Raw genomic sequence first — 25,400 nt, forward strand, 5'->3', positions numbered from 1 at the left:
CTTTCTTTCCGGCCCACCTCCGCTCGCCCCCTACTCTGCCGGCCTCGGGCGCTCGGTTCCACTCGGGTCGGCTCGGTATTCTCCGCCCCTCGGCGCATGCAGCCAATCAGAGCGCGGCCCCGCCCCTCGAGGCTGTTCCAGCGGGCCGGCCGAGTGGCGCCGCGGGCGGGGTGATGGGGCCTGGCTGCCGGGCGGCGGCGGCGGCAGTGGTGGGGCTTGCCTAGACGCGGGGGCGCGGGGAGGCGAGGGGCGAGCGGGCGCTGCGGCCCGCCCGGGATGGGCCAAGCCCGGCCTGGCGGGGCCGAGCGGGAGCCGAGGAAGGCACGCGGGCCGGGCCTGCGGGCCAGGCGGCCGGGGGGTTGAGGCAGAAGTGGGCGCGGAGGAAGGGGCTGGGCGAGGCGGTGGGCGGAGCGGCGAGGGGGCGGAGGCTGAGCGGCGAGAGAGCGGCGCCTGGCCCGAGGCGGCGACGCGGGAGCGGGCTGAGGCGGCGGCCGGGACGAGCGCCCTGAGGTGGCGGCCGCGGCCCCATGGGCGGGTGCGTGGGCGCCCAGCACGACTCCTCGGGCAGCCTCAACGAGAACTCGGACGGCACGGGAGGTAGGTGGCGCCAGGGGGCAGCCGCGGCCCCCCATTGTTCGCCGCGGCGGCCACCTGTCCCGACCCCGCGCCCCTTTGTCGTTTCTGCTCCGCGTCGGCCCCGCCACGCGCTTCGGGCCCCACGCGGGACCGCGGGCCTAGGCCTGGCTTGGGGGGTTACTCTAGCCCGGAGGACAACTCGGCGGCCGGATGGCGGCTCGTGGGGCCGGGGAGGGGGACAGCCGGGAGTGCCCCCGACGGGCCCCGCCGCACCCCCAGCCCTTCCCGCGTCGGCAGAGTTGGCCGGGCTCAGCTTTCCTGAGTTTCGGATGACAGATGCCCTGGTTGGTTCCAGTTTCTGGAGCTGGGCTGGGGAAGTCTCTAAGTGGCCATGGGCAGTGTTTTATGGAGGAGGGGGGAGACGGTCGGCCGGAGGAAAACGTGGCTCTATGCTGCTGCCAGGGGCGTTAGCCCAGTGTGCCGTCGGGGCGCACTCGTCAAATTCCGATGTGTCTTACGTAAAAGGAAAACGTGCAGGATAGAAAGTACCCCAGTATAAGATTAGTGCTTTGAGAAAGTTTTCCAACGCGACTCGCACTTCTGGGTTATCGTAACCGTGATGAGAGGTCTCTTAATTCCATTCTTAGTCGTAGAGGGATAGGAGTGGTAAGGTTGACTCTGCTTTTATTGACCTTAAAAGTGCCGAGCCCATCCATTATAAAGAGTGTGTAGAAGTTCGAACATTGTAGAAAAGAGCCACCAGGGAATGGCAAAGATAACATGATTTGATTCGAACCTTGTATTGGGTGCCTTCAAATCGGGTGCATATTTTAAAGTTGTTTAGTTGCTGAGAACAGGAACATCTTTTCACACCTTGAGACCTTGAATCCTGGGCACCCAACTTTTGTACAAGACATTTCCCCTTTTACATGATGTTTTAGCCATCCCACTTCACTAAAATCTCTGTCACTAAATGTTGGGCAAGTTATTTGAGAACTCAGGGAAAATTGTCTTGAAAAAGTAGTCCATGGAAATGCTCCTTTGTAGTGGATTTCACGTCACAGCCTATTTTCTTGGTGAGGTCCTTTTGACAACAAAGCCCAAGTGTAGAAAGGGCGTGATAACATTGGGCTGAGGGCAGATCAGTGATCAGATGGTACCAGTTAAGCATGCTAGTACTTACTAGCATTCAGTTTAACTTTCACATATGTTAAAATTATAATATTCCTTTAAGATTGAGCCTTTTGGCAGTGTAACTTAGGATCCAATCACAGTATTAGCATGAGCTTTTGAAGTACGAAATCCTAGCTTTAGATAATTACCAGTGGCCTACAGTTAGATAGCTCTAATATCTGTTTCTTTCAACATTTAAGTTTTCTGGACCATAATCTGCTGTTTTTCTAAAGAGAAGTTTTAAAAGAGGGAGTACCCCATCTTTTTCTTCTGGGGAAAGGACACGGGATAGCCCTGATGTAGCTGGCAGAAGACGGGTCTGTAGGGGATAAAAGAATTCTTTCTGGAATTTAATTTTGGAAGCCTTTGTTCTCCATTACTGTCATGAGAGGTAAGAGCTAACTGGAGCCAGCAACTCTGAAGGCTGGAGCTAGATGATCTTAAGTTTCAGGCCAGACCTGGCTGCATAGCAAAACTGTGTTACCAAAAAAACAACAAAAAGTTACTGTGCTATGTGTTTCAGTTTAACATGTTAACAGTTCTTTTTTGTTGTTTGAAAGGGAATGCTTTTTTCCTAAGAGTGTTGGCAAAGATCTTAGCTTTTCAAACATCAGCAGTTTTAATCTGGTTATATTGATTGATTTTTTTTTTTTTTTTTTTTTTTGGTTTTTCGAGACAGGGTTTCTCTGTATAACCCTGGCTGTCCTGGAACTCACTTTGTAGACCAGGCTGGCCTCGAACTCAGAAATCCGCCTGCCTCTGCTTCCCAAGTGCTAGGATTAAAGGCGTGTGCCACCACGCCTGGCGTGGTTATATTGATTTTTATCAACGTGGAGTATGATGCAGCCTTCAGATGCGTTTCATGATAGTTAACATTCATAGTGCTATGTGAGCACCACCGTTTTAGAATGACCTTAGCCTTTCTAAGTCAGCTGGCTCATAATTAGATAGAATCTAAAATTCTTGGATATTGTATTTTCCTTTTCCTTCTGGATCCAAGTTTTTTTTTTTTTTTTTTTTTTTTTCCAGACAGGGTTTTTCTGTGTAGCCCTGACTGTCCTGGAACTCAATTTGTAGACCAGGTTGGCCTCGAACTCAGAAATCCACCTGCCTCTGCCTCCAGAGTACTGGGATTAAAGGCGTGCGCCACCACGCCTGGCTGGATCCAAGTATTTTTAATGTGAGTATAAAAATATCAAAAAAAAATAAAAAAAGTCTTCTTAGGTAGATTACTTCTGTGAAGGAATTTGGAGAATTCTTACAGAATTATAACACTATGGTGATGGCTTAATTTTCACACTAAGACTTGTATTACTGTTTGAGTTTTTGATGCTATCTAGAGTTCTTCTAGTCTACCTTATCTAGAATTCAGATTTGGGTTTTAAGGTACATAGGCTTTTTTTTTTTTTTAAATGCCTAATTTGAAACAAGACAGGTCTTACAGATTCAAGATTAGCTAATGTACTCCCACACTTTCATTTCCTCGAGTCTTCCATGGTTGTGGCATTTTTTAAATAGCGTATTCTCTATGGTTCTCTTTAATAACATTGTGAAGCTAGACATTGCACATATACATGGAGGATGTAAAGACAATTTTTGGTTCTCTTCTTCTACCATGTTGGTCCCAGGCATTGAACTCTTGAAGCCTTTATTCTGGTTCCTTTATGATTTTTTTAAAATAAATATTTAAGGAGAGCATCAATACAATTAATTGGAAACAAGCCAGTGTGCTTATTTTTTAAGTGTATCTCTTTAGTGAGCTCTTTAGTGACACCCAAGAGAACCGGTTCTGGTATCTATAGGTTCCTAGGTTCTCCGGAAGCTAGGCAAATACTGGACATGTGTTGCTTTAATCATTACTTCAGAATGTCTTTGCATCGTAATGAAGTTCTTTCAGATACCCATTTATAGCAGCCTTACAGACACCTACTCAGTGAGTAACAGTGTCTTTGGAATTATAAAATCTACTGTATTTATCTGGTATTTATTATGTAATAAGTCCTGTGCTAAGGGATTAATAGATGCATTGAGTCTACAATTCTTTGAGGTAAATATCAGTGAACCTTATATTGTAGGTGAAGATTGAAGCCTGAAGAAACTAAATAATGTCCTCCACGTCATATAGAATGCTTAGAATGGCAGTGAAAGTTTTTTATTCAGGGCTGAAATTAAAAGAGCTTTCCTCCTTTTCTTGTTTTATTTAAGAAACTACAATAAAATGTGGTATTAGCCTTTTTCGTTGTTTTTGTTACTGTTAGTAAAGACAAGGTCCGTCTGTGTGGCCCTGGCTCTCCTGACTGTAGACCAGGCTGGCCTCAAACTCAGAGATCCACCTGCCTCTGCCTCCTGGGTGCTAGATGCAGTGTACCACCATACACTGATAACTGTTTTGAGTATAGTTCAATGTTCTATAACTGTCATCACCATCCACATCCACATTTCTTTTCTTCAGAGTCTATGTCTCTCTCTTCTCAGCCTCTGATAACCATGAATGAACCTTTTTTTTTTTAAATGATGAGTTTTCCTGTTCAGAATGTTTCATATAAATGGAATCTCATAGTAGTCTTTCCTTTGTGGTTTATTTCACTTAACATACTCTTTTCTGGGCTCATCTTATAGCAGGTGTCAGTATTTAATCTTTTTTATGATTGAATAATATCCTGTTGTGTGTACACGTTTCCTTACCTAGCTGCCTGTTGCTTTGTATTTGAGTTGTTTCTACATTTTGGTGCAAATAATGGATTTGTGAACTTCAGTTGCATAAACATATTTTCATTTCTTTAAAAAATACATAGAAATAGAACTGTTGGGGAATTATGATAATTCTAGTTATCTTTTTGAGTACCTGCCAGACTTTTTTATAGAGCCCATACTGTCTTACATTCCTACCTGAAATCTCTCTTCAATTTCTCTCCCTCCTCACCAGCACTTGTTATTTTCCATTTTTCAAGATATCACAACTCTAGAGGTTTTAAAAATGCTATGTCCTTCAGATTTGGTTTGAATTCCCTGACGAGTTCTGCTATTTGTTATCTTTTTATGTACTTGATAGCCATGCATATACTTTTGGGGAAAGTGTCTACCCAAGACCTTTGGCTCTGATGCTGGGATCTTTACATCAAATAGATCCATGCAAATGTTTTTCCCATTCTGTGGATGAGCTTTTCATTTTCTGGATAGTTTTTTTTTTTTTTTTTTTTTTGTACAATTGTCTGTAATTTGAATAAAGTCCAATTTATTTTCTTTTAAAAGAAAATAAATGCTAATGCTAATGCTTCTACTTTGAGTTCTAAATCTACTTATATATCTATCCCTGGATGAATCTGTAAGCAGTAGTTCAAATTCATTAGTCCATCAAGGCACACTTTCTCTTCTCAGAAATAGAAAACTCTCAGGCTTACTTCCTTTAATCTGGGGAAGTTTATTAGCGATGTGGTCTTTCCCATAAACTCACTTAAGCTTTTCTTTCCTCAGTGCATACAGGGGCCGTGCACATGCTAGGCTCTATCACTGAGCTACAGCTCCTCGAGCACAGGATCTCGTTTTATAGCCCAGGCTTGCCTTGAATGGAAGATTCTCCTGCCTTAACCCAAATGTTGAGCTGAGAGAGGAGTATGCCATTCTCTCTTGGCTCTACGTAGCTTCTTTTAATAATATTATTTTAAAATAATTATTGAAAAAGCATTTATATTGATGTATGTTTGAATGCTTTGCCTGCATATATACATATGTATATAGATATACATTGCAAGTGTGCCTGGTTCTGGCAAAGGCCAGAAAAGGGCTAAATCCTTGGAACTGAAGTTAACAGGCAGATGTCAACCGCCATGTAGCTTGACTACTGAGCCGTCTCTCCAGCTCCACTTACGTTTCTTGAACAAGAGATGATGGTTGTGTTTTCTGAGGTTAACAAAAGCATTGGTCTCAAAAGAGGAATCTTGATCCTTTTCTTGACTATTTCAAATGCCCTCTATAGGAAAGCATAATATGCACACATGATACAACTGCAGTGCAGTATAGACAGATATTGTAATGTCCTGGAGCCACACATGCTGTGGGAATAACAAGGAAACAGTAATCTTAGCAGTATGGGAAGAGAAGCCGTAGAAGTGGCAAGAAGCTGGGTGTGGTAGCACATGCCTATAATCCCAGCACCTGAGGAAGTGGAGGCAGGAGGATCAGGAGTTCGAGTTTATCCTCATCTGTATACCTAGGTTGAATCCATCCTAGGCTACATGAGACCTTTTCTCAAAAAAACAACAAAATAATCAGAATAAAGAGCAAACTAGTTTTCAAAACATGTTTTAGGTGGGGTGTGGTGTGTACACCTTTAATCCCACTACTTGGGAGGCAGAGACGGGTACTTGCGTTTGTTGGTTCTGCATCTGCACCTGTGAAGGTGCCTGTAGAGGCCAAAGGTGTTGGATCCCTCTGGAGCTAGGATTACAGATGTTTCTGAGTCACCTGATAGGGGTGACTGGAGTCCTCTGGAAGAGCAGCCTGTGCTCCTAACCACTGAGCCAGCTCTCTAGCACCTTATATTTTGCTTCTAAATTTAAAACCCAGGTGTGGTAACCACACATGCTGTCCTGGCACTTGGGAGGTAGAGGCAGGAGGATCAAAAATTCAAAGTTACTTTTTTATTCATGTATTTATTCTGCAGTTAAGTAAAGGTGAATTCCTGTTTTGTTTTGTTCTTTTTTTTTTTTTCAAAGTCATTTTTAACTATATAGTAAATCCAAGATGAGCTTGGGTTTCAGTGATAGTTTGCCTAAAAAGAGGGATTGGGGGCCTAGAGAAATGGCTCAGGAGTTAAGAACACTGGTACCTCTTCCAGAAGAGCATACAGGGGCCAATACAATTCCCATTACCTACATGGCAACTCATACCTGTCTATATAACTCCAGGTCCAGGGCTTCTGACACCCTCACACACACATGCAAGTAGAACACCAGTGAACATAAAAATAAATTATATATTTAAAAAACAAAATGAAACAAAAGAAAGGACATGGAAGAGAGAACATCCCAAATGGAGGGATAGCTGGGAGCCAAGGCTGGAAGGAACTTATTTATTTATTTATTTAGTTAGTTAGGTTTTTTGAGACAGATTTTCTCTGTATAGTCCTGGCAGTCCTGGAATGTACTCTAGATGAGGCTCTCCTCAAACTCAGAGATTCACCTACCTCTGCCTCTCAAGTGCTGGAATTAAAGGTGTGAACCACTATGGCGGAGTTTAAGAATTTAACAGAAACTAGCATACTGGGAGTTATAGGTGTATATTCCTGACTTTGATTGCCTTTTTTCTTTTGTACAGATCCCTTCTTTATGGAAAGAATTTTAGTTGAATCTTGGTTTTCCTAATGTCATACAAAGCTTTCATTGCTAGTTCTGACAGCACTTTACTCCACAGTAATATTTAATGAGAATGATTATTGAGTGCTAATCACTAGTAATAAACTTTTGCATAAATAAATTGGCTATTTCTTTTAGCTTTAGGCAAAGTGAATTTTTTTTTTAAGATTTATTTATTTTATGTATGTGAGTACACTGTAGCTGTCTTCAGAACAGGGCATCGGATCCCATTACAGATGGTTGTGAGCCACCATGTGGTTGCTGGGAATTGAACTCAGGACCTGGGGAAAAGCAGTCAGTGCTCTTAACCACTGAGCCATATCTCTAGCCCGGCAAAGTGAATTCTTGCTGAAGAAAAGGTTGGGTTGATTTAGGTTAAGGAATACAGTCAAATTAGTTGGATATGATGAGTTTAGTGATTCATTTTTCTTACCACAGACTGTGTGGTTTATTTTCATTAGGTCAGTGCCACATCTGATCTTCTTCCTGACCCCTCACTATCCTTGCCATATTTCTGCCTATTGGACAGTATTAGGCTGCCACCAAGTCCTCATGATTGACTGATAATTCAGGAACAGTAGGTTGAGAATTTTTTTTTTTTTTTAGGTTGAGAATTTCTAATGCATTTGTACTTAAAGATGCATGTGTGTTGGTCAGGAGCAGTCAGTGTGTGTTCATCTTGCATTAGTTACTTGACTTGCAGTTGGCAAGACTCATGTTATTTTTATGTATTTATTGTGTGGGTGAATGATGTGTGCGGAGGTCAGAGGACAACTGTGTAGAGGCAGCTCTCTGCTGTCTCCATGTGGGTTCTGTAAAATGAACTCAGGTCATTAGGCTTGTATTATCAGATGGTAAAGTGCCTTTCCCACTAAGCTAATCTTGCTAGCCCAAGGTTTTTGTTTTGTTTTGTTTAAATAAATTCACATTCAGCAGAGGATGTTAAATATTGCTAGGTATAGTTTGAGTGTTGTAATATAAAATACCATTTTTGCATGTGTACAGTAACATTTTTAAAAATTTCCAACATAGCTCCCATGTCAGATACTTTTGCATTGGTATGACCTAACTTCAGGGAGAAAGGATTCATGGCTGCTCCATTACTTTGGACTTGCAGTGAGTGAGAGGGAGCATCTTCACTAATGAGATAGTGTAAAAGAAGATGTTTACCTCCCTGCAGATTGGAAGCAGAGAGAGGAGAATGGGGGAGATGGCCTGCCTTTTTTTCTCTTGGCCCCATCTCCTGAAGTTTCCACCCCCTCCCAAAATAGCCTGACCAGCTGGGGCCAAGCCTTTACAGAAGCTTATAGAGGACATCTCATATTCACACCATAGCAGCTGCTTTCAGAGATGGGATTTCTGTTAAGCTCGGCATCTTAGGAAACTGAAGTATTTAACTATGTGAGTTTGGCTTGATGTGGAATATTACTGATAAATACTTCCTTAAGGTTTGGCTGAGGTATATTTTTGTTTTGTAGTGCTGGAGATTTAAACCAGGGCCTTCTGCATATGAGGTAAGCATTTTCCAGCTGAAGTATAGCCCTAGCCTATGACTGAAAGATGGACTGATTTGGGACCTTTCTAATTGAGTGTTTACCATTCCAGGAAAACAGTTAGATAATTATACATTTATTGTAGACTGGACTTAAGATCTACCCAGGCATACAGCTTTGATTGGCTCGTATAGTATCCATGCTTTTGGGCTATGTAGTTTACTTAGTCATGACTATACCCTTCACTTAGGGTAGACATTTTATTTCCTAGGGGAGTTAAAATGCTTCTTTCAAAAGCTTATTTCAGACAGGCTCATTGTACACTGGCCAGGATAATATCTTAACTCTACAGGCATATGCCACCATTCCTGGATTTTCCTGAAACTTTTAAATAAAATAGCAGGCCTCCATTATTTTGACTCCGTGTACTTGAAGCTATCTGTGTAACCAGAGCTACAAGGCCAACTCTGAGATAATCAAATAGCTTATGGTTACTGGAGGAGGCATACATTTAAATAATTAAGGTTTTTAAAATCTCCACAGCAGTGAGAATGTTAGGAAAATTCAAAGAATAGCAAGGAGCAGGGTCAGAAAGCTTCAAAACAGAAGTGGTATAAAAAGTTTGCTTACTCCCCCTCCTCTTGCCGGTCCTCACCCCCTTTGGTAGGATAGCCCTGGGGCCAAAAGAGCCTGTGAGCCAGCCCTGTCCTTCTCCTGGGCAGCACTGGAGAGCTGTGGAGGGGGTACAGGTGAGCTGGCCTCAAGGATAAGAGCCTAGGAGAGCTGGTACTTACCTGGCAATGAGGTGGCATGGGTATGGCGATGATGGCCTCCTACCTGCAGTGGTCAGGAGATCCAGGTACAAGGGCATGAGAGCAGGAGAGCTAGTCCTGCCTGTCATAGACTATACCACTCAGGCCCCGCACTTCTCCTGGGCAATGCAGTGGAGCTTGCCCTGGTATTGAAGGCACGAGTGAGCCAGCCCTAATGGTGTGAGAGCAGGAGAGTTGTCCCAGCCCCGCATGACTGTGCCTTGACTGGGCAACACAGTGGAGCTGGCAAGAAAAGATGTGTGGACCCAGGGACATAGTGTGGGACACACAGTGACATACTACAGATTCCATGATGAGATGTTTTCTATGTTTTTGTTGTTGTTGTTGTTATATGTGTGTGTTTTATTATAGCGGGGAAGTTGTAAGGATGAATGTCAGCTATGAGGTGATGGGAAGATTAGCGGGACTGGAGTGAATGATGTGAAACTCACAAAGAATCAATAAAAAGTTTTAAAAAATACCCAATTTAAAAAAAAAAAGATTGTTTCTCATGCAAGGCACATACCATTGATCCCAGCATTCAAGAGGCAGAAGCTGGTGGAATCTCTGAGAGTTTGAGGCCAACCAGGGCTACATAGTGAGACCCTGTCTCAAAAAAAAAGGTTGTTATTGTTGTTGTTTGTTTTGGTTTTGTTTTGTTTTAAGGAGGGGGGGTTTCCATGACTGGCAGACTAGTGTTCTCTGTGGATACTGATCTAGGGAAAGAAAGCTTTTAGGAGCGTTCAGAGAGGAAGGAAGCTTGTGAAGGGAGAGAGAAAATACAGAGTTCTTGCTTTTTGAAACAAGGTCTGCTGGAGCTAGCTGATTTGGCTAGACTGGCTAGATCGCCTAGGGGCTCTTGTCTCCACCTGCCCAGAGATGGGATTACAGACATGTGCTGTTCCTGTGTATTGGGATCTAAGTCAGGTCCTCATGCTTGAACATGATGTGTTTTACTAAGTCATCTCTCCAGTCAAAATTTTGCTTGCTACCTGCCACTTAGATTAGACACATTATGAATTATATTTCCCTTTTGTGGGTATGGGGGTCTTGTTGCCCACACCCAGCCTGGTTGTAACTTGCTGTGTTGTTAAGGATAACCTTGAACTTCTGATCCTTCTGTCTCTATTTCCTGACTGTTTCTGGTGTACTACCACATTCAGTTTCATACAGTACTAGGAATCAAATCCAGGGCTGTGAGTATACCAGGCAAGTACTCTACTAACAGGTATATGCTCTCTGTGTACTTAGTACTCTACTAACAGGCATATGCTCTCCTCTGTGTATTTAGTAGTCTACTAACAGGTATATACTCTCCTCTGTGTATTTAGTACTCTACTAACAGGTATATGCTCTCCTCTGTGTATTTAGTACTCTACTAACAGGCATATGCTCTCCTCTGTGTATTTAGTACTCTACTAACAGGTATATGCTCTCATCTGTGTATTTAGTACTCTACTAACAGGTATATACTCTCCTCTGTGTATTTAGTAGTCTACTAACAGGTATATGCTCTCCTCTGTGTATTTAGTACTCTACTAACAGGTATATGCTCTCCTCTGTGTATTTAGTAGTCTACTAACAGGTATATGCTCTCCTCTGTGTATGTAGCCAATAGATCTTATTGGCTACAATTTCCTTTATATGATATGTCTTTCTTTGGTTTAACTGTTTGAAATTAAGCAAGGCATTATACATTTCCAGCATTTACCTCTAAAAAATAAAATTCATGGTACTATGATCACACCTAACCTTGGAACTATTATCCTTCTTGTTCTCCAAGATCTAGTCCATAATTAGACTCTCCAATTTCTTTCCAAATACCTTTATATAACTTTTTATTTTTTAATTTTCATAATTGAGATCCTATTGGTATTTAGACATTGCATATAATTTCTCCAGTCTTTTTTAAATCTAGAATACCCTTTCCTTCTTTGGCACTGACTTTTTTAAAAAAGAATTTTACAGATGGACCGTAGTCTGGGATTATCTGTGACCTTGGGTTTTTGTTTTCCTGTGCTCTAGCCTCTAGTTTTTCCTTAATCTAGAAATTAGGTAGGTCTGATTTTGATAGAGGATTATTAATCATTAGTGCTATTAATGATTAATAAAACCTGGAAATCAGGTAGATCTAATTTTAACAAGATAATTATAATGTATGCAGGCTACAGTGGCTTCATACTTTTCCCATTTTCTCTGTTGTCTTCAACATTAGTATAATGTGCATTATTTACCAAGTCTAAACCTTTATCCCCTGTCATCTTCACAACTTCCATTCACTACTTATAGTGCTGTCCTTACTCCTACCCCTATTTAAAAAAAAATCTGTTTTGGTTATTTTTCAATATTATTTCTCTTAGAACGTAAGCTGCCCTTGACAGAGAATTTAGTTCTCTGTGCCTGAGGCTCCTCCAGTACAGTGTGTGGCACATTTCCTATAATGGTATTTGAAAGTAACTAGTTCCTTTATCGAAGACCTTACTTGGTTCTGCAACAGGAGTTTTTTTTAATAGGACCGTATAGTATAAAGAAGATCCTTGAGAACGGGCCCACTTACCTCTTCGTCTCATTATGACTTTAGGGGAATCACTTGACTTCCCAGCTCCTTAGTTTTTACATGTTGGATAATATCAGTAGATTAAAACAATTTCTTTGGTAATGGAGCTTTCTTTTTAGGCTTTTGTCCCATTTAACCTATTAGTTGTAACTTACATGCCAGGTTCAACATTTAGTGTTCTTATATTCTAATTTTATAGTCAGTAAATTCTTCATTCACAAGAAGGTAAAAAAAAAAAAAAAAAAGAGATTTAGTCTCATAGAAAGTTTAAATCATCCTCACTGAGATGGATTCAACAATTAATGCGTATGTGACAGGGCATACAGTACCTTGTTTTCCCTGAGCACTGTTTGTTTTTATTTTCCAGTGTTGGTACAGACATAGACTGTACAGATGCATCTGAGTTTGTGGTGGCGTTTGATGGACCCTAGATACTTAAGTGCTGTGTTAGTGTGCTCACTTGCACAGCCTTACATGTGTGGGTAAATACGCACCACGTTATCAAAGGGCGCCACAATCGGCAGCATGTTTACAGAGTTCCCTAAATTTCACATGCACAGATGCAAGAGAACTCTTCCCAGTCTTTAGCAGAAGCCATCCCACTGCATGATGGCCTTTATTTTTGAAATTTGACTTTGTAGAGCTTTGTATTGAAGTTCCGTTCCAGCACTGAAGAAACAGACAGGCAGATCTCTTGAGTTTCAGGACAGCCAGGTCTACATAAAAGGATGTCTTTTTTTTTTTTTTTTTTAAATTGAAATAGAAAGTCTTCCAGACCATGCTGAGGAAGCTGTTTTGTTCCCTTGAGTTCTTTGAAGTCAGTTTTTAAAAAATCATATGATTAGATCTTAGGGAAAAGTCTGACATAATTTCAGTTTTTCTTTACTCTGAGATTAGTATGTTAGGTGTTTTATTATAAATTCAGAGTGTCTTAGAGATACTGAAAAGTAGTGGGTCAGTTAAGAGGTTTACTCAATTTAGAGAAACATGATGCCAAATTTATTTAAATTCTAAAAAGACTGATGTTGAACAAAGGAAAGATTAATGCATTAAAACTAGTCTTGAGTTGCTGTAGTATTTAACAGTCTTCTTAGGGATTCTGGAAGCTTCTTTACTCCTTTCCATCCCTGCCCTCAATTCATTTTCCCCAGGACTTTAACAGACAAGGAACAAGACTTCAGGCAGTCTTTCTCTTCCAGAGCAGCTTTGGCTTCATGATATATTTCTTAGAGTGCAGTTACTTCATTACTTATGATATGACTTGGTGTGCAGCTTAATGCTGTGAGGCTCACTCTCTCTACCTCTTCCATGGCTCTACTTTCCTCCTCTCAGACATTGTGGTGGTTTGGATGAGTACGGCCCCAATACATTCATGTGTTTGAATGATTGGCCATAGGGAGTGGCACTATCAGGAGGTGTGGCCTTGTTGGAAGAAGTGTGTCAGTGTGGGCGCAGGGAGCTTTCACATCTGGCCCAGTGTGACTCGTCTGCTGTCTTCAGATCAAGATGTAGAACTCTCAACTCCTTCTCCAGTACCCTGTCTGCTTGGACGCTGCCATGCTTTCCACCTTCCTGCCATGATGATAATGGGCTAAACAAACCTCTGAAACTGTAAGCCAGCCCCAATGAAAAGTTTTCCTTTATAAGAGTCATTTTGGGGGGTGGGGAAAAAAAGAGTCATTTTGGTTATGGTGTTCTTCACAGCAACAAAACCCTACCTAAGATAGATGTAAACTATTCTAGTTCTTTGCCTATTATTGAGGAAAGTTCGTGTTCTGCTTAACCTCAGGAAGTTCATGGAAAGTCCCTGATAGATTAGAGGTCTATGAAAGGTTTGTCTATGGCATAGAAAGGAGGAACCAAAGCCAGAAATGTAGCTCTAGACTCTGACTTCAATTCCTAGCACTGAGGACAGAGAGGATAGCAATGAATCAGATGAGAGTTCCGAAGTGTTTTATCTGCTGCTATGTTTGTTAAAACTCAGCCGTGGCTTCCGAAAAGTGGATAAGTCAAATGAAACGAAGGAATATCAGAGGTGAGTCCTGAGATCTGCACCTTCCAAGTAAGTAGGTAATGGTCTTTTTCTCTCTCAAAACCTTTGTTTTGTTTTGTTTTGTTTTGTTTTGTTTTGTTTTGTTTTGTGACAGAGTCTCACTATGAAGTCTTTGCTGTCCTTGAACTCAGATGTGCCTGCCTCTGCATCAAGAGCAGATTGAAGAGTGCTGGGATTGAAGGTTTGCATACCACCGTGCCCAGTTTAGGGCTGCTCCTTTTTTTTTTAGTTTTTTATCTTGGTTTTTGAAACAGGGTCTGACTTGGCTGGCCTGGAACTCAGAGCAGTCCTCCTGCCTGTGCCACTAGCCATACCCAGCACATTGTTCTTACTTCATTTGTTACACTGGATGGGTATAATGGTAGCATTCAGAAGGCAGAGGCAAAAAGGTTAAAAAGTTAAGGCCAGCCTGTTTTATATAGTTAATTCTAGTTCAGCTATGACTACATAGGAAGACTGCCTCAAAACAAACAAAAAGCATTTCTCTGTGATATTTTTTTATTTTTATTTTTATTTTTTTATTTATATTTTTGTTTTTTTTTTTCGAGACAGGATTTCTCTGTATAGCCCTGGCTGTCCTGGAACTCACTCTGTAGACCAGACTGGCCTCAAACTCAGAAATCCTCCTGTCTCTGCCTCCCGAGTGCTGGGATTAAAGGTGTGTGCCACACCACACCTGGCTCTATTTTTAATTTTTTAAAGCTTTTTCTTTTTTATTTCTTTTTTGACTTTTCAAGACAGGTTTTCTTTGTAGTCCTGGCTGTTCTAGAACTCATTCTGTAGACCAGGCTGGCCTTGAACACTAGAGATCTACCTGCCTCTGCTCCCCAGTGCTGGGATCAAAGGTGTGTGTCACCATGCCAGGCTTTATTTTCAAATTTTTTTAAATTATATTTTTTTGAGTTTTATAGGGGTGTGTGTGTGTGTGTGTGTGTGTGTGTGTGTGTGTGTATGTATGTGTACACCTATGTGCCACAGTATATTGTGTGGGGATCAGAAGGCAGCTTGATAGAATCTATCCTCTTCTTCTACCATGTGAGTTCTGGGCATTAAATTCAGGTTATCAGGCTTGGCCACAAATGTCTTTACCTCCTTAGCAAGCTTGGTGTCTTCTCACAATATATTATAATTAGTTTTTGAAAGTTCTTAGTTCAGTGATATAGTTTAGTTAGTAGAGTGCTTACCTAACATGTACAGAGCCCTGGTTTTGATCCTCAGCAATGCACAAAACTAGATTTGGTGGTACATGCCTGTGATCCTAGTACTCAGGAGTAAAGATGAGGAAGCAGAGATTCAAGAGCATCCTAAGCTTGAGTAGCCTGAGCTACAGGAGACCTTGTTTTTCCCCACCCCCATCCCCCAAAATCCTCTTAGAAGCTATAGGAGGTTAGCATTTTCCCCGATTTATCATTTCTCTCAAGTTTGTGTAGGCTCTAGGATAGTTGCACTGATTATATAGGTAATGTAGTAGGTAGACAGTTGTGACATTATTTGGAAAATGAAAAGCTTTCAAATGGCTTTATTTCATTTGGGTTTTGAAATTATTTTCTTAGCTGGTTCCTTAGTTGTACAAAAGCCCATTATCTTTTAGAGACTCTCCTCACTGTAATTAAGTCTGGGATAAGTTTGCCCATTTGACTAAGAAAGTGGTGATCTAATTTGCTCATTAAGGTCTCACTGCTTGCTTTACGTGTTGTTTTCTATTACTCTGTCACCCTTAGGAGCCTAGTGATGATGTGATCTGCTTTAGCTATGAACAGACAGCTAATTATCCTTGTAACTTACCTCGGTGAGTGGGACAGGAGACTCTGTCAGCTGCCTTTCAGCTAAGTCTGCTATGTTAAATGGAGTAGAAATTCAGGCTTAATATGTACCCTGTGCTGAATAAATATTGTTATGAAAGCACAATTCCGTGTTCTCAGGCCAGGGGTAGCCCTAGAACCTGAGCACTGTAAAATTGGGTGTGGCGGCACACACCCAAAAGTTAGAGGCAGACCAGAAGTTAGAGGTTAGCCTGGGATACCTAAGTCTCTATCTTTTAAAAAAAAAATCTGAAATTTTATATATTTTTACATATATTACATATTCATAGACATTTTGTGGATGAGCAGGAATCAGGGTAATGTCTGTTGGCAATGGTCTTTTGGCATTTTTTAATAAAGAGTAACTTAGGGGACATAACTGGTCTTTTACCTTTTTGTTTGTTTGTCTGTTTGTTTGTTTTCGAGACAGGGTTTCTCTGTATAGGCCTGGCTGACCTGGATCTCACTTCATAGACCAGGCTGGCCTCCAACTCCGAAATCCATCTGCCTCTGCCACCCGAGTGCTGGGATTAAAGGCGTGCGCCACCACGCCCGGCTATCTTTTTATTACATAATTTATTAATGCAGCATGAGAATCCAACCATGGCCTCATGTATACCTGTCAGATGCTTCACAGAGAATTATATCATCTGCCTGCCTGCCTGCCTGCCTGCCTGCCTGCCTTCCTGCCTTCCTTCCTTCCTTCCTTCCTTCCTTCCTTCCTTCCTTCCTTCCTTCCTTCCTTCCTTCCTTCCTTTTCTTTTAAAGTTGAATCTCAATTGTCATTCAGGACTGCTTCAAAGTCAGGTTCTTTGTGTGTTCACCCTTCCAACCCCTAAGTTAGCATCTCAGGTATGCAACACCAGGCCTGGCCAATGCTTTTCATTTTAACCCAACTTCTTTCATGTAGTTATTTTAGGGGGAAATATATACAAATAAAACCATATAATAGGTTAGGATTCATTAATACTCTAGCTATAACATACGGTATGAGATATTTAATAAGATATGTGATGACTTTTATTCTGTTTTTACTTACTAAAATCTCCTTCCTTGCCTATGATGTGTCCAGCAGGTACACATTAAGTACATATATAACACAATCCATGGTTTATAAGTAGTGGGTGCCTGATAAATGCTAAATGAGTGGCTATTACTGAAGTCATCAAAACAATGCCTTTTAATGTGCTTTCTAATATAATTAATCATGTGAGGGGTATGAATTGATTTTTTTTATACATATTCTCTTGATTTTGCTTTTAACAAGGACCCTTTGCTGTTAAGAAAGATTGACATTCTATTGGCATCTTATAGGGAAGGAAACCGAGACACAGACAAGTTTTGATCTGAAAAAGAAATAATAACCTGAGAAGCCCAGATTGTCATATAAAAGTACTGTGAGCTGCCTGATGTAGGCCCTGGAGCCTCACATAGGCCAGTTGTGAACTCTGCTTTCTCATGTCTCGGTCTGTTCTCCCTACAGATGGCGAGGATTTGGAGTTGGCTTTTTCTTCCTTACAGCAGAAGTGTGATCCTTTTCCTTTGTCATAGTTTACAATTCAGTTGAAGTTAATAGGATATAAATTTTAATGACTCTACTGCTTATACTTAGTAGTGGGCAATTGTCTTTAATCAGGACATTTTGCACTGGGACTGGTGAGATGGCTCAGCAGGTAAAGGCACTTGCTGCCAAGCCTTAGGATCTGTGTTCAGCACATGGTGGATAGAAAGAACAGACTCCCTCAACTTGTTGCCTGACCTCCACATGCAAACTGTGGTGTGTCTCCTCTTTCAGAACATAGTACATCCATTAATACAGTTTTCAAAGTAAAATTGAGCTGAATGAGTGATTACCTATGATCACAGTGCTTGGGTGTTGTAGAACAGAAAATTCAGGGATTTGGGGCCAGTTTTGTTGACATAGTTAAAGGATAACTGGGCTATATGAGACCCCCCCCCCCGTTTTTTTTTTTTTGAATTAGTTTTGAAGTGAGAGCTTAAGTTCCTAACTGCTGGATCATATAGAAACCAGGTTTGCTTTCATTTGCTCTATTCAGATATTTTTCTTACCTTGTTGGCCTTCTATTATTGTACATGGAATGTTTTCAACTTAAAACTCAGTTGATTCAAGTTTGCCTTGAACTGTTGCTGACAGTATGTTTACTTGAGATCCTTACAGCTTTGTTTAATCTGAAGAAAGTCTTTCTAAGAATGACTTAAGTCAATCTTTTCTCATAGAGCAGTAGAAATTTTAGGAAGTGGTGGTTGTCGTAAAAGGGAGACATTGAAGGAGATGTCCTGGAAGCCTCTGCACCATTATCATATCCAGATGGGGATGTTAATAAGGCTGCCTTCTGATTTCACACCTGACAAGGGCAGGCTCATCCTGCTTTCTAGAGTGTCTCACATGGGAATAAGGGTAGAGGTGAGTCTGTGATGTCATACTTGTGCTGTATATGGCAGTCACCAATTAGTTTCTGCCTGAAACAGTTGCCTGTGAAAATTTTATTTTTATTTTTGTTTTGAGATAGGGTCTCATGGATCCCATGGCCTAGAACTTACAATGTTGCTGAAGATAATCTTGAACTCCTGATCTTCTTCCCCTACCTCCCAAGCAAGGCTTAAAAGCATGTGTTATGCCTGGAGATTACTCTGGTATTACATAAGAGATGAGCGTGGCTCATCTCTTCCTGCTGGAATGAAATGAAGCTGGGAGCTGGACCAATGGCTCAGCAGTTAGGGCTCTTGCTGCTCTTGCAGGGAAGCTAGCTTCAGTTCCCAGCACCCACATGGCAGTTCCAAGGGGATCCAGTACCTTCTTCTGGGCTTCTACAACACTAGAAATGCATGTGGTGCACATATACACATTAAGGCAAGACACTCATGTACATAAAATACAAGTAAATCTATAAAAGGTGTATGAAGCTAGACTTCTATTCTGGAGCTATTGTTAGGGTAGAAAATGGAATCTTGTGTCTGTTTGCTTTCTATATACCAACACTAGAGATCTTAGCAAAAGTTATGCTATAATTTGAATGAGGCAAATAAATAACTGAAAAAAACCCTTTTCCTATAGTATACGATCTTGCAGCTTCTAAGAAGTAAATGATAGTGGCATAATTTGTACTTTGATGGTGAAGGTTTAAAGTTTGGGACAAGGACAAATACTAGAAGTGGGGCATTTCACTATTTATCAGCATACTGGGTGTCTTAGTTAGGGTTTCCATTGCTGTGAAGAGATACCATGACCAAGGCAACTCTTATAAAGGAAAACATTTCATTGGGGCTGTGTTACAGGCCCTGAGGTTTAATCCATTATTATCATAGCAGGAAGCATGGCTGCATAAAGGCAGACATGGTGCTGGAGGAGCCAGAGTTTTATATCTTGTTCTGAAGGCAAACAGGAGAAGACTTTCTCACTGGCAGCTAGGAGGAGGGTCTCTTGTGCACAAGTCTGAGCCTAGGACCTCAAAGTCTGCCTATACAGTGACACATTTCCTCCAAAAAGGCCACACCTCATAATAGTGCCATTTCCCAAGAGCCAAGCTTATTCAAACTACAACACAGGGAAAGATAACTTTTCAGATAAAATACTTAAGGGAGAAAATTAGGATGAAAAGGAAAATCCAGGTTTTACAGAGAGTTCTGATTTAGTAATAAATAGGAAATATAAAGAATTTTTAGGTTATTTTGTAGGAAATCTCAGTACTATATATTACAAATTTTAAATTTTGTTTTATTTTATTCCTGTGTGGTTATAATGTATGTGTATGGCATGTATGTGCTACAGCACTCATGAGATAGTCAGAGGACAGCTTTATGGAGTCAGTTCTAACTTTGTATGGGTTTTAGAGATTGAACTTAGGTTGTCAAGCTTGCATGGTAAGCACTTTACCAGCTGAACCATCTTGTGAGCCTGAATACTATAAATTTTTAATAGAAAAATATTGATTCATGATATCTTTGCATTTACTCTTGATACAGCCTAAAAGCTTATTGTAGCATTGCTAAATTAATCAATACTTGGTAAGATGTTCACATTGAACCACTTCTAAGGTCACTTTTCCTTTTAGATAAAGAATAATTGAAGCTTTGATTCCATGTAGATATAATATACTGTTTATATATATTATGCATATACTATACATTATATATAAATTATCTGTAGGCTCTTTGCTTGACTTATATAAGAGCTTAGGGCTAATGCCTTATTGTCATCTTAGGGAGTTATTTATTTTATAGTTTGGGTCTGACACAAGGCTTTCTGTTTGCTAAGCATTGTACTACTGCACTTAGAAACCCATTTCAGAAAGACTGACAAGTGAATACAACATCGAGTAAATGTCTTTACCCGTGTTCTTATTGGAGCTCTAGTGGATACTGGAATTCTTCAAACATAGGAAAAGTTTCAGATTCAAGAGTCTTGCATGTTGTTTCTGTAGTGTAGTGGTTATCATGTTCACCTCACACTTGAAAGGTCCCTGGTTCGAAACCAGGCGGAAACAATGGAACTTTCCTTTTGCACTTGAAATGTAAATGAAGAAAATATCTAATAAAAAAATAAAAAAAGAGTCTTGCAAATTTATCTTAGGAAACAATTAGAACTTTTTCCCTTGGTGGGCTCAGTGCATGTTCAGTGGTAGCTGGGATGAGCTACCACTGCTGGGATGTCTGGCAGCAGTTTGTTTTAGGTCATTGCTGGTTTCCTGTGCCATCCTAAACATCAGCTGCCACCTTTAAAACTTGATGACTCTCTGAGACCTTGCATATGAATTGATAATGTAGGTTTACTTGGGGAGGGTGAATGGAAGTCACGTAAACCTGTGTTGGAACATTTACTCATGTAATGCCCCTAATTTATGAGGCAGAATAATCTGTCTAGTAGTCTAATTTTGAAACTCAGTTGGATTAAGTCAATCTCGTTTAGCTGTATGGTTTGTTTGTGGAGGTTGACTTGGCAGAGGTAGATCACATGGCAGAGGCTTTAAGTGTTAGAGCCTGGTCCCCATTTCCTGTGTCTGCTACTCCCTCTACTCTCCCCTCTTTTTCTTTTTCGAGTCAGGGTTTCCACACTGTTGTCAGCTGATGTGGCACTTACTGTTGTACCCCAGACTAGCCTTTCATTCATGGCAATCCTTCCACCTCAGCCTTCCAAGTGCTTGGATTACAGGCATGAACCTCCAGACCGAGACTGGTCTCTGCATCTTGATTCTGTTATTAGCACTCTTTGCAAGCTCCAGCCTCCCCAGCAGCCATGTGTTCCTTTTCATGAAGGAACTGCTAGACCCAGAGACTAAACCAAAACAAATGTTGTCAGTCACAAGAAAAGTAACACAGGTACTCATAACAGTCCTGTGAGATATGTCTTATTTCTCATGTTCATCATCCCTACCCAAGTACTTTATATCTTTAAATTTGTTTGCAAAGTCAGTCATCTCTCAGTAATTAAGACTTGTTTAAAAATATTTATTTTACTTTATATATATGAGTACACTGTCTCTGCCTTCAGACAAACCAGAAGAGGGCATTGGATTTCATTGCAGATGATTGTGAGCTACCATGTGGTTGCTGAGAATTGAACTCAGGACTTCTGGAAGAACAGTCAGTGCTCTTAACCACCAAGCCAGTCTTAGTTCACTTGTCTTTAAACAGAAGTTACAGTAAGGTTATCATGGGATTTAGTGGGTGGTAATAGTATTCTGCTTGGTAAGGATTCTCTTTTGGCAATTATTTTTTTTGAGAAAACCAAAAATTTGTGGCAAGTTACTATTTGCTTACCCACAGTGTAACAACTAGAGCAGTAAGGGACAGTCGTGCTAATTCCTGAAGAGTGTAGGGTGGTTCAGAGAAGGCAGAGCAAATGAGGCATGAATTGTCATAGTTACTCTTCTGCCTTTCACTCTGCAGCTAAGGGATTATTGAAAGGTCACAGGTCATCTTTTTAGAAAAGATGAATCTATTTATGTGTTTATGTCTGAGCCTGTGTGAGTCTATGTGTACTGCATGTGTGCAGGAAGCCATGGAGACCAGAAGAGGGCATTGGTTTTCTCCTTCCACTGTGTGGTTTTTGGGGCTCCAAGTCAGGCTGTTGGTCTTGCCAACAAGTGACTTCACCTGCTGAGCTATCTTAGGTCCTCATCGATGAGTCTTACTGTTACTGTGCTTTCGTTCCCACTCAGCTCCATGCATTTTCTCACTTCCCTGAGGCTTATTTTACCTATTAGTTCAATCTTGGCCCACAACGGTTCCTGTGTTAGGAGTTTGGTCCCATGTTTGGAACTTTTAAAAGGTGGGTGTTCTGGGAAGTCATTCGAGAGGTTCTGTCCTAGAAAGGGAAGGTTGGTTTTCCAGAACAATTCTCCTAAGCGTGAATTGTTAGGACTACTGGCCCTGGACTTGTTCTCTGGTTTGGTTTCAGTACGATCTCTCTTATATGTCCTTAGTATTTGACACTTAAGCTGTGACACTGGTGCTATGCTTTTGAATCTCTCAAACTGAGCTAAATAAAGTGTGTGTGTGTGTGTGTGTGTGTGTGTGTGTGTGTGTGTGTGTTTGAGGCAGGGTATTATGTAGTCGAGTCTAGCCTGGAACTATGTAAACTGGACTAGACTTGAACTTGTGATGATCCTCTTCCCTCTGCCTCCTGAATTTACAGTCATGAGTTGCCATTCCCAGATAAATAAACTTCTTTATCAAGTTAGTTTGCCTCAGGTGTTTTATTGTAATAACTAGATGGATTCATGTGATCATATGTTTAATTTTACTTTAAATATTTTGCCCATTTTTATTTTATGTATATGGGTGTTTTCCTGCATGGATATAAGTACCACATGCATGCAGTGTTCTCAGAGGCAAGAAGAAGGTATTGGATCCCCTGGAACTGGAGTTGGAGATGGTTGTAGGCTGCCATGTGATTGCTGGGAGCTGAACCCAGGTCCTCTTGCAAGAGCTGCAGCTCTTAACTGCCAATCCATTGCTCTAGACTCTGTTTAATTTTTGTGTTTGCAAGTTCTCCAGTTTTCCTTCTGTTACTGATTTATGTTTTGTTTTGTTTTCTGAGACAGGATTTCTCTGTGTAGCCTTGGCTGTCCTGGAACTCACTCTGTAGACCAGGCTGGCCTTGAACTCAGAAATCCGCCTGCCTCTGCCTCCCAAGTGCTGGGATTAAACAGGCTACCATGCCCGGCCTGTTACTGAGTCTTATTCTATAAATGTAGCTTACTGAGATAGTACATGCTGGAATATTTTAGCAGGTAGATAGGAAAATATATTTTGTTGTTTGATGGAATGTGCTGTGTCTTTTAGGTCTTGTCAGTTTATAGTGTTTAGATTCTATTTCCTTATTGATAAATATTCTGTTTTGATGTTTTATTAAAATTTTATTAAGAATAGAGTAATAGCCAGGTGTGGTGGCACATGCCTTTAGTCCCAGCATTCAGGAGGCAGAGGCAAGTGGATCTATGTGAGTTCAACGTCAGCCTGGTCTACATAGTGAGTTCCTGCACAGCCAGGGTTACACAGTAAAACCTGCTCACCCTTCCCCAACCCTCACTAGAAAACCCCCAGCCTTGCTGTAAAACTGTCTCCAGTAAGCAGGGACACTGGCTCACGTCTGTAATTCTGAGAACTGGAGGCAGCACAGAAGGATCAGCAGAAGTCTGAGGCCAGCTTGGGCTGCCTAGGAAGATGATGTCTCAAAACAGACAAACAAATAAACCAAAATAACAAAGAAAACAACACGAAACTATTTCTCCCTTCAAATATATCAGTATTTTAATTTTTTACTTATCCTTAGATCCTTAGTAAAAGTTTATCTTAGTCTTTTTATCTGTTATAAATGATGTAAGTGCTGTATCTTTGATTTGACTAATTCATGTATTATATACTTTTCCATCTTCTGATTGCTCATTTTCATTTTCTATGAAAACATATGTTTTCATAGAAAAAGTGCCTCATGTGGACATTACAGGAGAGCTATTTTTTTATTCTGTCAACATGTATAATTTGAAATTTTTAATACTTACATTTTATGTAATAATACTTTTCTTGGGTGTATTATTTCCTTGTTCCATATCTTCAGTACCTTTCTAATATTAAGTAGAATATTAATACTACTGCCCCCTGACATTTTGATTTCTTTGTTCTTTCTTTCTTTTTTTTTTTAAAGATTTATTTATTTATTATATGTAAGTACACTGTAGCTGTCTTCAGACACTCCAGAAGAGGGCGTCAGATCTTGTTAGGGATGGTTATGAGCCACCATGTGGTTGCTGGGATTTGAACTCCGGACCTTCGGAAGAGCAGTGGGGTGCTCTTACCCACTGAGCCATCTCACCAGCCCTTGTTATTTCTTTTACAGGGCTTCAGGGTTCCTCTGAGAAATTTGTACTTTTGATAGCTTTGCCTTTGTGACTGTCAAGTTCTTGTCACTTTCAGGGTTTCTTTGCTCTCCATACTTAATATTTTAACTGTTAGCTAAATAGTATATGGCGTGGGGTGGGGGGAGGTCTTATCTGGTGCTCTGAATGCATACTTACTCTGAGTTGTCATGTCTTTGCTTGGTTTTGAAAAGTGTTTTGCTCTGGTTTTATTGAGCATTCTACTTGTCCTTTAGCTTAAAGTTACTGCCCTGGTGGCTCATAATTTGTTCTTTTAATGGAGTCCCATAGATACAGTATTTTGTTCATACTTTCCCATTTAAGGGAGAAGGTAGCATTTTTAGTCAATCTCAATAACAAACTATGTAAAAATGACAGGAATATCCTCTTATCCTTAATTCAACATTAAGAATTGAAGCAACCAAACCAAACAAAAATAACTAGGGCTGTAGCACACATGCTGGGACTTGGGTTCAGTTCCAGCACCCACATGGCAGCTCACAACCAACCACCTGTAACTCCAGTTTCAGGGAATCTGAAGCCCTCTCCTGTCTTCTATGGGCACCATGCACACACATAGTGCATATACATTTCATTAGGCAAAACATTCACATGCAGTAAAAAGCTGGTCATGGTGGTGCATGCCTGTCAAGCACATCTATGCAGGTTTGATGCCAGCCTGGTCTGCAAAATGAATTCCTGAACAGCCAGGGATATCTGGAGAGACCCTGCCTCAAACAAACAAGTGGGGGAGCTTGGCACAGTCAGATAGATAGATAGATAGATAGATAGATAGATAGATAGATAGATAGATAGATAGATCGATCGATCTTCAAAAAAAATCACAGCCCAGTAGCACATGCACAGTGAATGCAAGTTGTTATGGTGGTTTTTTTTTTTTTTTATTGTTTTTTTTTTTTGTTTATCTGTTTTTTTTGGTTTTTTTTTTTTTTTTTTGTGGGTGGGGGTGGGGAGAGTGTTAAGATAATGTGTAGTCCTGGATGTCCTGGAGCTCACTCTGTAGACTATGCTCAAACACACAAAGATCCACCTGCCTCTGCCTCCCTAAGTACTAGGATTAAAGGCATGTACCATCATCACTGACAAATGAAGGCAAGTTTATTGTTGTTGTTGTTGTTGTTGTTGTTGTTGTTGTCGTTGTTTTGGGTTTTTTGATAAAGCAAGAGTATGAACAAAGCATT

General features: G+C 40.8%; 1 protein-coding gene and 1 non-coding gene across 3 annotated transcripts in view; both read left to right on the forward strand.

Annotated features, from left to right (window-relative positions):
• Positions 1-420: 420 nt before the first annotated feature.
• Positions 421-25,400, forward strand: part of Ubtd2 (ubiquitin domain containing 2) — a 64,890-nt gene continuing 39,910 nt past the window's right edge. For both annotated transcript variants that reach the window (XR_003845177.1, XM_021212397.1), the window contains exon 1: positions 421-597. Coding sequence is in view for 1 of the 2 variants with exons in the window: in XM_021212397.1 (XP_021068056.1) it covers positions 528-597 (70 nt within the window). In the remaining variant the exon portion in view is untranslated. The remainder of the gene's footprint in view (positions 598-25,400) is intronic.
• On the forward strand, positions 20,253-20,325 carry Trnav-cac. The gene has a single exon. It is a non-coding gene; the product is annotated as a tRNA-Val (tRNA).

Source organism: Mus pahari, chromosome 14, assembly GCF_900095145.1.
Source record: "Mus pahari chromosome 14, PAHARI_EIJ_v1.1, whole genome shotgun sequence".
NCBI lineage: Eukaryota > Metazoa > Chordata > Mammalia > Rodentia > Muridae > Mus > Mus pahari.